Source organism: Delphinapterus leucas, chromosome 7 (assembly GCF_059928025.1).
Source record: "Delphinapterus leucas isolate spDelLeu-1000000601 "Yukka" chromosome 7, BTC_Dleu_Yukka2, whole genome shotgun sequence".
In the NCBI taxonomy this organism is placed as follows: Eukaryota; Metazoa; Chordata; class Mammalia; order Artiodactyla; family Monodontidae; genus Delphinapterus; species Delphinapterus leucas.
In genome coordinates this window covers 49562817-49575139 of record NC_143135.1, presented here as the reverse complement: position 1 = coordinate 49575139, position 12323 = coordinate 49562817, and the positions used below count along the sequence as shown (strand labels likewise).

Below are 12323 nucleotides of genomic sequence, written 5' to 3'. Positions count from 1 at the left end.
AATCATTTCCATCACACTAAAAAGAAAGCTCAAGCCCACTGGCCAACTCCCTATTCCTATCCCTAGACTTAAGCAACCACTAATCAATCTACTTTATATGTCTATAGATCTGTCTATTCTGGACCTTTCATGTAAATGAAGTCATACAATATGCTGTCTTTTTTGACTGGCTTCTTTTTTTAAAAAAATAAAATTACTTTTATTTGTTTGTTTATTGATTGATTGATTGATTGGCTGTGTTGGGTCTTCGTTGCTCCACACAGGCTTTCTCTAGTTGTGGTGAGCAGTGGCTACTCTTAGTTGCGATGTGCGGGCTTCTCATTGCTGTGGCTTCTCTTGTTGTGGAGCACGGGCTCTAGGCGCGTGGGCTTCAGTAGTTGTGGCACGTGGGCTCAGCAGTTGTGGTTCACAGGCTCTAGAGTGCAGGCTCAGTAGTTGTGGCACGTGGACTTAGTTGCTCTGTGGTATGTGGGATCTTCCTGGACCAGGGATCGAACCTGTGTCCCCTGCACTGGCAGGCGGATTCTTAACCATTGCACCACCAGGGAAGTCCCTTGACTGGCTTCTTTCATGTAGCATAATGTTCTTCAAAGATCATCCATGTTACAACATGTATCAGTAGTTCACTCCTTTTTCTTGACAAGTAATCTTGCACTGTATGGATATACATTTTATTTATCCATTTACCAGCTGATACACATTTGAGTTGTTTCTACTTTTGGGCTATTATAATATTGCTATGAACATTCGTGTATAAGCTTTTATAGGGACATATGTTTTTATTTCTCAAGTATATATCTGGAGTGGAATTACTGGGTCATGTGGTAACTACGCTTAACCTTTTGAGGAATTGCCAAACTGTTTTCCACAGCAGCTGCACCATTTTACATTTCCACTAGCAGTGTATGAGGATTCCAACTTTTCCACATCCACAACACTTGTTATTATGTCTTTTTGATTATAGCATCATAGTGAGTATGAAGTGGTATCTCACTGTAGTTTTGATTTGCATTTCTCAGATGGCTAATGATGTTCAACATCTTTTCATGTGCTTATTGGCCATTTATATATTTTCTTTGGAGATAGGTCTATTCAGATCGTTTGGTGTATTCAGATCTTTTGTTCATTTTTTATTGGATTATCTTTTTCTTGTTGAGTTGTAAGAGTTCATTACATATCCCAAACACAAGTCCCTCATCAGATATATGGTTTCCAAATATTTTTTCCCATTTAGCAATCCTAAGTGGTCTGAGGATCATCTGATTCTTACTAATTTTTGCATTTCAAAGAACTAGCACGTAATCTGGCACATTGTATGTGTTCAATAAATGTTAAATGGATGTTACATAACATTAACTGCTTTGAAGACAAGAATAATGCCTTAGGTACTTCCCTGGTGGTGCAGTGGTTAAGAATCCACCTGCCAGTGCAGGGAACATGGGTTCAAGCCCTGGTCCAGGAAGATCCCACATGCCATGGAGCAACTAAGCCCATGCGCAACAACTACTGAGCCTGCGTTCTAGAGCCTGTGAGCCACAACTACTGAGCCCACGAGCCACAACTATTGAAGCCCGCACACCTAGAGCCCATGCTCCACAATGAGAGGCCGCCGCAACAAGAGAAGCCACCGCAACAAGAGAAGCCACTGCACCGAGAAGCACGTGCACCGCAATGAAGAGTAGCCCTGGCTCTCCGCAACTAGAGGAAGAAAGCCCATGCACAGCAACGAAGACCCAACACAGCCAAAAATAAATAAATAAATTTATTTTTTTAAAAAAGAATAATGCCTTACTCAATCAGCATCTCCCTCACACTTTACACCTAGCGCTAGACACAAAGCACACACCTTGGAAATACACAGAGACTGAGTAACTCTCACTTAAACAGACAGTGGGGATGATGTTGCAAAAGAATCCAGAGGAACTTGGAAAGCCATCTGAAACCAACAGAACTTACGTGATTATATTGGCTACTACCAGTTACCCCTGAGACAGCTGCTGCTCTCTGAGAATAAGAAGCAACTTCTATATAAGCCATTCTTGCAGTGGCCCACACTCAGAAGTAGTCATCAAAATGCTCTATTACTTAGAAAACTGGCCCCCTCCCTCCATTCCCTTAGCCAGTGGGAGATATCAAGCACATGACAGCACTAAATGACATGCTGGCTTTGCCTGAAGTGCCCTTTCTTCTCCTTAAGGAGCTCAAACTTGATCTAGAGAGACAGGCTGGTATCTGGACCACATCAGAGATGTACAGCTGGCAAAGGTGCTTCATCCTTTGTGGTTTCTAAGTTAGAAAGTGACTCTTCCTCTTAAGCACTAACATGAAATCCTTCGTGATCATTAATAGCCAACAGTAAATACTTTCCAAACTTAACACAGAATACAAATAGGACTGAAGGAAGCTTTGGGGAGAAGGAAAAACTGAAGAACATGGCTCGTTGCACCAGAAGGCCTAGGCCAGTGAGGCAGGAAATGTCTCTAACATCTCTTCCTTTCTATAATACTATTCAAGCTACAAACATAATCTAGGCCCTTCAACTTCATGCCCTTCCTGCTAGTCACTGTGTCACTCAAATTCAAAATCTTCTGGTTTGCCAATGCTGCCTATAAGAGAAAGGAAGAACTCCTCAGTAGGCCACACAGTGCCCTCCATGACAGCATTGAGAGTAACCTCTCCTGTGACCACACAAGGCCATGATCTGACTCCAGTCTGCCTGGCACTTAACATATGCTCCCCTGCACTATGTATAATACACCGGAAAGCACATGCACTTTGGAATTAGAAAGTCTGGAAGCCCTACTTGCCTGGATTAAGGTATGTCTTCCCTGCCTCTTTATTAATTTTTTTTTTTTCTGGCTATCATCTTTACATCTTACTTACTTACTTACTTATTTATTTATTGGCTGCGTTGGATCTTTGTTGCTGCACACAGGCTTTCTCTAGTTGCAGTGAGCAGGGGCTACTCTTTGTTGCAGTGCACAGGCTTCTCATTGCGGTGGCTTCTCTTCTTGCAGAGCACGGGCTCTAGGAGCATGGGCTTCAGTAGTTGCAGCACACGGGCTCAGGAGTTGTGGCTCGCGGGCTCTAGAGTGCAGGCTCAGTAGTTGTGGCACATGGGCTTAGTTGCTCCGCGGCATGTGGGATCTTCCCAGACCAGGGCTCAAACCCGTGTCCCCTGCATTAGCAGGCGGATTCTTAACCACTGAGCCACCATTCCCTGCCTCTTTAATCCCTTCTCCAATCCGAACTCCTTAGCATAGCATATAAGGCCTTACATGATCTCATACCTGCCTCCCTTTCCAGTCTTCCTACTTCCTCATTATGCCCCACCTCCTACTTGGATGCTCCAATAATACCTTATACAGTTACCTGTCAGTGCTGTTCTCTCCCTCTCACCTCCCACCTTGCACATGTTGCTCCTCCTGCTCAGAGGGCCCTCCGCCTCTCTCCTTGGCTGGTTAATTTCTAGTCATTTTCCACATCAGCTAAAGTGCCACTTCTCTGGGGAGCCTCTCCGGATCCCTTTCCCACCATTTTCTGTGCTCCCAGAGAGCTCTGTGCTTCTCTGTATTACAGCAGTTATTACATCTGCTTATTTCACTAACTCTTCCACTGGACTCTGAGCAGCCTGAGAGTAGGGCCTGTGTCTTCGTGATCCTTCACAGCTAAGGCAGTGCCTTTGTAAATGCTCAGGGCATACTTGATGAATGGATAAATGAATGAAAAGGATTTTCCCACCATATACATAAGGCTGGCATAACAAATAACTTTATTATTACTTTAAGCCGACAACATTGCAACTCAGAGTGTCGTACTGACTTGTATCACGTAACGACTGTGTGGTAGAGCTAGTATAAAAAGCCATCTTCAGAGACCCAGACCAATGTCCGGACCTCTCCCCTGACTCTAAGCTCATATTTCCAACTGCCTAATTAACAACACCACTTAGATGTTTATGTAGCCATCTCAAACTTAACATGGCCAAAATTTTTCTGCATTTCCTCCCCACCGCCCAACAAAAATTTCTCCCAGTCCATCCTGTTTCAGTACACAATAACATCAGCCATGGTGTTGCCAACTACTCAAGTCAAAGCAAAACAAATTCATAAAACCTGAAAGTCAAGCTTGATTATTTCTTTCCCTTACGTCCCATATCCAATCCATCAGCAAGTCTTGTAGGCTCTACTTCAAAACATATTCTAATTTCATCCACTTTTCTCCATCTCTGCCACCCTACCCGCCCTGCCCCCAAACTCCAAAACTATCATTTCTCACCCAGACTACTGCAATAGTCTCTTAACTGCCCTCCTCGAAAGCCTTCCTACAATCCGTTCTCCTCAAAGCAGCCAGAAAGATCTTTTTGAAAAATGCAAATCAGCTCACCTCACTCCTATTTTTAACACCATCCAAAATTTTCATTGTACTCTCAATAAAATTCAACAAATTTAGCAGTATCTACAAGGCCTTACAGATCTGACTCTGCTATAAACTCCTTGACTTCATATGGTACTATTTTTCTCTTGCTCACTATAATTCAGTCCCATTGGCCTTCTTTTTTGGTCCCAAGACATGCCTAACTCGTTCCCACCGATTTATACTTGCTTCTCCCTCCACTTGACACACTTACGCTTCCAAATCTTCAAATTGCTAAGTCTTCTTCATTCAGGTCTTAGTTCAAATATCACCTCCTCAGAGGCATTCCATAAACCACCGTATTAAAAGTAGCACCTCTCCTCTAGTCGTTCTCTATCCTATCACCCTACTTTTCTCAGAGCACCTATCACCATTTGGAGTTATCCTGCTTATTACTTATTCATTACTTGCGTTTCCCCCATTAGAAAGTAAACTTCACAAGACCAAGGACCTTGGCTGTCCTGTTCACTGCTGAATTACTGGACCTAGGAATATTCCTGACATCCTGAAGTCACAAGTATTTGAAGAGGGGAAGAATGAATAAACAATACAGATTACATACTTAATAAATGCTTGATGAATGTGTGAGTGAATGAATTAGGGAGTGGAATGGAAAGGGGAAAAAAAAAGTGGAAGCACTGCTATTTAATATTTTTATAGCCACTCACTTTTCTCCACCCTCACTGCTTTTGCTCTTGCTCAGATCCCCACCATCTCTTTTTTTTTTTTTTTTTTTTTTTGCAGTACGCGGGCCTCGCACTGTTGTGGCCTCTCCCGTTGCGGAGCACGGGCTCCGGACGCGCAGGCTCAGCGGCCATGGCTCACAGGCCCAGCCGCTCCACGGCATGTGGGATCTTCCCGGATCGGGGCACGAACCCGTGTCCCCTGCGTCGGCAGGCAGACTCTCAACCACTGCGCCACCAGGGAAGCCCCCCACCATCTCTTAGACGACTGCAGTACTCCCAACTAATTTCTTCTCCTTTCGCCAAGCTGAGCCCTCCAAAAATAACTTCCACACTTCCACCAGACTTGATCATTCTGAGACATAGATCTGAACATGTTATAAGCCCAAGCTTCTTATTATGTTGTTAGAAAGGCCTCGCCAACCTTATCACTCACTGCTATCCCCCTACATTTAACCTATACTCCAGTAATGCAGGCATTCTTACAGTTCCCAGAATATTCCAGGCTGTTTAATGCCTCCAAGCCTTTGCATATCTTTTCATTTTGCTGGACCACTCTTCCATACCTCACGGACTTTTGACAACCTACTGAACTCAAACTTACTCCTCAAGAACCATCTCAAGCATCTTCCCTGTTAAGTCTTTAATGATTCCCCCAAGCAGAGTTAATCACTCCCTCCTTTGTCACCACAGTACATAACACATACTTATAATATACTACCATCATTTGTTTCCATGTCCGTCTTTCCCTATGTGACTATTAGCCCCCTGAAAGCAGGAGCCATGTCTCCATGTTTGTGTCCCCAGCACCATATCTGGCATATTCAAGCACTCAATAATTGCTGACTGAAGGAATGAATGGATATATCTTAACTCCTCAACCTGGTGTTTAAAGTCAACCTCGGGACTTCCCTGGTGTTCCAGTGGTTAAGAATCCGTCTTGTAATGCAGGGGACGCCAGTTCCATCCCTGGTCAGGGAACTAAGATCCCACGTGCTGCAGGGTGCAGCATAACTCGAGAGCCCACGTGCCGCAACTACAGAGCCCACATGCTCTGGAGCCCACGCACCACAACTAGAGAGAATCCCGTGCGTGCACCACAATTAAGTGAAGAGCCCACACACCGCCAACAAAAGATCCCACGCGCCGCAACGAAAGATCCCACGTGCTGCAACTAAGACCCAATGCAGCCAAAAAAATAAAATAAATAAATAAATATTAAAAATAAAATAAAGTCAACCTCATATTGGCTCCAACCCATGTTTCTAGATTTAGTACTTAGTCCTCTCTTACTTGCTGATTCCCCAAACGCATCCTTCTTTCTCACATTTACTTGGGGCCTTTATTCCTGATGCTCTCTATAGTGAAATTTAAATCATCGGGTGGCTCCTTCTCCACGAAGTCTTCCCTAACCCCTCCAATGAGATTTACTTCCCAAATAGCACTTTTTTTTTCAATTGATAAGGTATTTAGAACTTATTTTATAATTATAGCCTTTCCAACTGGACTACATGTACTATTTTCCTAACTGAACTGTATAAGCTCCTTGAAGGTATGAAACATGAATTAGCGTCTTTCCTCTCAACCTAAGTACCTAACACGGTAGCTTGCACAAAGCAAGCAGGTATCACTAAATGTTTTATTAGTGGAGAATAGTATGTTTAATAGTATGCTTAAAGATATCATGCTTCCACTCCTTCATATATGTGCTTTTAGCTTGGTGTAAACTGGCCTCCTAGCCATATGATAAACTCTACCCCTCCTTTAAGAATCAGCCCAATGACATATCATCTCTGAAGTCTCCCCTAACTCTCCCAAATACACTTTCACACTCCTCCCATGCACCTGTGATACCTGTATATAGCTCTACTCATCACACTACATCGTCATTATCACTTGATGGGTCCCTCTCCCCACTAGACCATAAACTCTTTTGGAGCACAGATAGTCTCTTTAACCATTTATGAATTCCCAAGACCAAATAAAGTATCTGGCAAAATTAAATGCTCAATAAATATATGGTGAATTTTGAAAACAGTAAATCCATGTTATAGAGTACACCAGCAATAGAGATCATGTAGTCACATCACCAGGTTCAAATCCCAAGTCTACTTACAAGCTATCCAACCTTGAATAAATTACTTGGCAGTGCCTCAGTTTTCACTGATCCGGAAGGTGAAGAAAATAATAGTATTAAAATATAATTAAAAGAGTTAATGTATGTAAAATGCTTGGTATAATGCCTGGCATTATACCAGTATGCAATAAAAAAGTTAGCTATTATTTGTTACCATTAGAATAGAAGGATTAAAGTCTGCTTCTGCAAGGCGCTAAATGACAGGCTCAGGAAGAGGTTAGGTTCAATCCTATGGGCAATGGAAAATAAAATGCCACTGGAGACCTCCTTAATAAGAGACACATTCAGTTATTGAGAATATCCTACTGGGAAGGGGGAAGGAGGGCAGAGGGAACACAAACCTTGGCAGGGCTACGCTCTCTGCTTCCAGCTTCCCCTTTCCCCACTGGTTCTCCCTAGTTGCTCACGGCCAAAAGCCCCATGGTCATAACTCAGCATCCTCCTGGGAAAGCTGCACTTTAGAGGGAACTAATGAGTTTATGTTTACCTACAGATTTTCCTCTGAGGAGCAGAGAGATAACAAATGACTTCAAGAAGGGAAAACACAAAAATAAAATAGAGAAGAGGAATGATGCTGGATGGCTTATCCTGGGTTGGCTTTCACGGAGTAAGCTTTTAGGACAAATAGCCCCAGGTGGACTGAGACTAAACTCCTCAGAGGCGTTCTCTGTCAGTGCATGTGCCTCCATGGGTCAAAGATGCAAAGAAGCAGGATCTGGAAAAGGAGGACTAAAAAGGTGAATCTACAGAAATAAGAATTCTAGCCCAGTATGAAGAATATTGCAACAGGGGAATTCAAAGAGGGAACAGGCTGACCACAGAATGATAAGCTCCCTATCATTAGACGGATTTAAACACAGACGAGGTGATCACTTGCTGGGAGTGTTCAACATGGGTGGATGGACTAGATTTAAGATTCAAGTTCAGGGCTTCCCTGGTGGCGCACTGGTTAAGAATCCGCCTGCCAAGGCAGGGGACACAGGTTCAATCCCTGGTCCGGGAAGATCCCACATGCCATGGAGCAAGTAAGCCCGTGCGCCACAAGTACTGAGCCTGCGCTCTAGAGCCCACAAGCCACAACTACTGAGCCTGAGTGCCGCAACTACTGAAGCCCGCGTGCCTAGAGCTCGTGCTCTGCAACAAGAGAAGCCACTGCAATGAGAAGCCCACACACGGCAACGAAGAGCAGCCCCCGCTCGTCGCAACTAGAGAAAGCCCACGTGCAGCAACAAAGACCCAACGCAGCCAAAAAATAAATAAATTTATTTTTAAAAAAAGGATTCAAGTTCAATAAGCATCTGAATATCTACTCTGTGCTAGCCACTGAGAGAGATTAGGTGCTGGGAACACAGAGATGAAAAATGGTATGGTTCTGTCCCCTCAAGGAGTTCACTGAGCGATGGGGGAGACAAACAAAACAACACAGTAAGTGTTGATAGATGTCTATACAGAGTGCTGTTGGGGCGGAAAGCAGGTCCTCAGATACTGTGCCTATGACTCACTGGTAAGGAGGAATATGGCACTAATTAAAAACGAAAATGCTTCATAAGCAGTTTATAAGCAAATAGTACTGTCAGGCACTACTGTGTTATTGCTGGAACAGAGTACATCAGTTAACCTTTGCAATTTAGTCAACACTTCCTTAAACCTGAGTAGAATCCATATCTACAAACATTCTCATTTATTCAACAAATGTCTGCTATGCGCCAAGAACTGAGGAATGTAGAGAGATGAAAAAGATAGTCCCTGCACTCAAGAAGTTAGAACATTCCTCTTCATTTTTCCTTCCTCTCTCCTACCCTCCTTTATTGGCCGGAGGACACCTTAAATTCCTTCTGGAAGTAGATGAGTTATTAAGTAATGGGTTAACCAAGCAAATGACTGCAAAAAGTAAGAGTGGGGGACTCCTCTGGCGGTCCGGTAGTTAAGACTCCACGCTTCCAATGCAGGGGACGTGGGTTCAATCCCTGGTCCAGGGAACTAAGATCCCATATGCTGTGTGGCACAGCCAAAAAAAAAGAGCTGGGGATGGGAGGTTTATAATGGGAAACCAAATGGGAAGGAAAGACTGTCTGCAAATAGGGTGTCTGCCAGAGTATGAGACTCTGACTGCACAAAAAGACAAAGGTTACAGAATTGGAGGTTACATGTAGGCCTTTTTGTGTATAACTTCCCTATCACCATTTTTTTCTTCTCTCATCCCAAGATTATTTGCACAGATTATTAATAATAATTATACCTTCATTTGGTTATTCCCTAGTATCCACCGAGTACCCAAAAGAAATTGTAGGAAACATAAGGCACAGTAAAATCCTGGGATCCAAGACTTTCAAAGCTGCGGGAAACCTCTAGAAGGTCATCTAGTCCAAACCTATCATTTCACATATGAAGAATTAAGGTATGGGGCTTCCCTGGTGGTGCAGTGGTTGAGAGTCTGCCTGCCGATGCAGGGGACACGGGTTTGTGCCCCGGTCCAGGAAGATCCCACATGCCACGGAGCGGCTGGGCCCGTGAGCCATGGCTGCTGAGCCTGCGCATCCAGAGCCTGTGCTCCACAATGGGAGAGGCCACAACAGTGAGAGGCCCAAGAACCGCAGGAAAAAAAAAAAAAAAAAAAGAATTAAGGTATGGAATCTTTCATGAGTTGGCATCTTCAAACATTTATTGAATCATACTCTATGCCAGGCACCAGGGATATAAGGATGGATAGGGCTTTCAAGGAGAACTCAGTCTCATGGGAGAGACTGACAAATAGCGTTACCCCAGTCAAATCACCTCTGTAAATGAAGTCCTACACTTATATAGTAGAAATGTCTAACATAAGACAGTATGGGAAGCATACAGTACTCACACTGCCCAGAGTGGTTAAAAGCACAGATGTAGGAGTCATCCTGGATTTGAACCCTACCTCTGTCACTTACCTAGCTGTGTGACAGTGGGCAAATTACTTAAACTCTCTATGCCTCAGTTTCCATACCTGAAGAATGGACATAACCATCATAATACCTACCTTGTAAGGTTGTGGTATGAAATTAGATAATGCATATAAAATACTTGGCACCAGGACCTGGCACAGAGTAAGTACTCTATATCATTTCACCTTTAGCACTCTCCTGCTGAGCCCTGGCCTCAGAATCCTTCTCAACACAACCTTCTAAGCAGCTGTTATCATTTGGCTGTCTCTGCGATAAAACAAAATCTGCTATTTCTAGTCTAGAATCTAGGTCTATTGTTTACTACTCTAGTTTTTTTCCCCACTACATTATGCTACTACTCATTTTACACGTCTTTAAAAAAGAAAAATCCACAGATATATGGTCAGATGTCCAAGATTAAACTTCAGTCACACATGCATCAATCCCTCAATAAGATCTTGGCTTTAATCAAGAATTCCTAGAGAAAAAAAATCCCTGGAAACAAGGAACATTTATCAAATGTCTACAGGGAGAGACCCACAGGAGGAAAAACAAAACAGTCCAAGATTACTACTTTGAAGAAGCAAGGGATGGGAACTTCTACAGCCTCCCTGAGAAGAGAAAATATAACAGACTGCTACTTCCTCCTTGATGTACCCACTACACATATTCCACTGACACAGCACCTGTGACACATTTTTGTACTTATTTATCACTCTCTCTCCACCCAGGCTAGTCTGTGAACTCCTTGAAGGCAGTTATCACACATTACCCATCTTGGTATGATCAAGCATAGCACAGTACCTGGCATACAGAAGGTGCTTCCAAAAAGTTTGATGAATTGATAAATGAACACAGAGAAAACTATGAAACACAAGGAAAGAAGATATCATTGTAAATCAGAATAGTTCTACAAAGCAAGAGAGCCCTGGGCTAGAACCTTAAAGTACAGGTGGGATTTGGAAAGACACGGGGGAAAGGAAAGGTACTCTAGGCAGACAGGACAGCAAAAACAAAGACCTGGCGGTAATCAGAAACATGGTACACAGTATGTTAGAGCTTTAGTCATGACTTAGTCCAATAGTTCAAATCTCATAGGGATGCTGTAAACATTCAATAAAAAAGCACATACTACTAAGGAGAGGAGCTTATTACCACTACTCAAAAATAATAATCACCTTTATGCCAGGCACCATACTGAGTGAAGGGACTGCAACGATGAGCAAGACAGACTTGGACTCCGCTCTCATGTAGCTAAGAGTCTAGTGGGGAAGACAGACAGTTAAAATAATGCTTGGTAGAGCTGGGTTAGAGGAAGTACAGGGGGGCTGAAGGAACATAAAGTAGGGTCACCCAATCAGTTGGCAGTAAGAGAAAGCTCCCTGATTTTCAAAGTGTGGCTTGAGATACTCAAGGGGTTCTGAGTCCCTTCAAGGACCACAAGGCTTCAAAGTGAGATTTTTTTTTTTGAATAAAGGGTTTCATGACTAAAGGTTTAAAAACAACCAATCTAGTCCAATCTCCTCTTTTAACAAGAATAAAACAAGGCCCAGAAGAGGCAAATTACACACTAAAGGCAATAATAACTCAAGTTAGCTGTAGGGTGAGATACCTGCTTTGAACTTGAGCTGCAAACTACTCACTACTCTGCATGATATCACATCATTTTGGCAGATGAACAATTACTGGGAGTAGACACATCCGGAATTCACAGGCACTAGCCAGGCAGGCAGGCTGGCCCTGATTGGATGTAGAAGTGCTTTATCACCCTAGGTCCCAAACCAGCTCTCTGTGCCAAGATGATGCCTCCAATTCTTCTCATGGTTAGCCAGTTCCCCCTTCAAGAAGGAACTCACTGGCTCCAGGAATAGGTCTGCTTCTGGGCCTCCAAGCTGGTACCCATGCTTTATCCTCCCTAACATTCTCAAGCACCCTGTGGTTTAGCAAGTTGAAGAACTTAGCCAGTCATCACAGCGTTTAATACCTAGCCCTAGCCTGAGCTGGCTAGACCCATCTCTCATCTCCCTAATTGCCACTGGGCTCATCACTCCCCGTGACCAGGGGTTCAGCAGAATCAAATTATAGGTAAATTAAACGACCCGTATAGAAAAACCAATATTCCTTTAGTTAACCCCCGCTTTGAATCTCTCAGGAATGAAAGGCTGCTTCACA

General features: G+C 43.4%; 1 protein-coding gene across 2 annotated transcripts in view; it reads right to left on the bottom strand.

Moving 5' to 3' along the window:
* The window catches only part of RNF121 (ring finger protein 121), an 84665-nt gene that overhangs the window by 68921 nt on the left and 3421 nt on the right, over positions 1-12323 (bottom strand). The window contains exon 2 of one of the 2 annotated variants that reach the window (XM_089915256.1): positions 11330-11413. The exons of the other annotated variant lie outside the window; for it this stretch is intronic. Coding sequence (XP_089771382.1) covers positions 11330-11413 — 84 coding nt within the window. The remainder of the gene's footprint in view (positions 1-11329; positions 11414-12323) is intronic. 2 annotated transcript variants of the gene reach the window in all.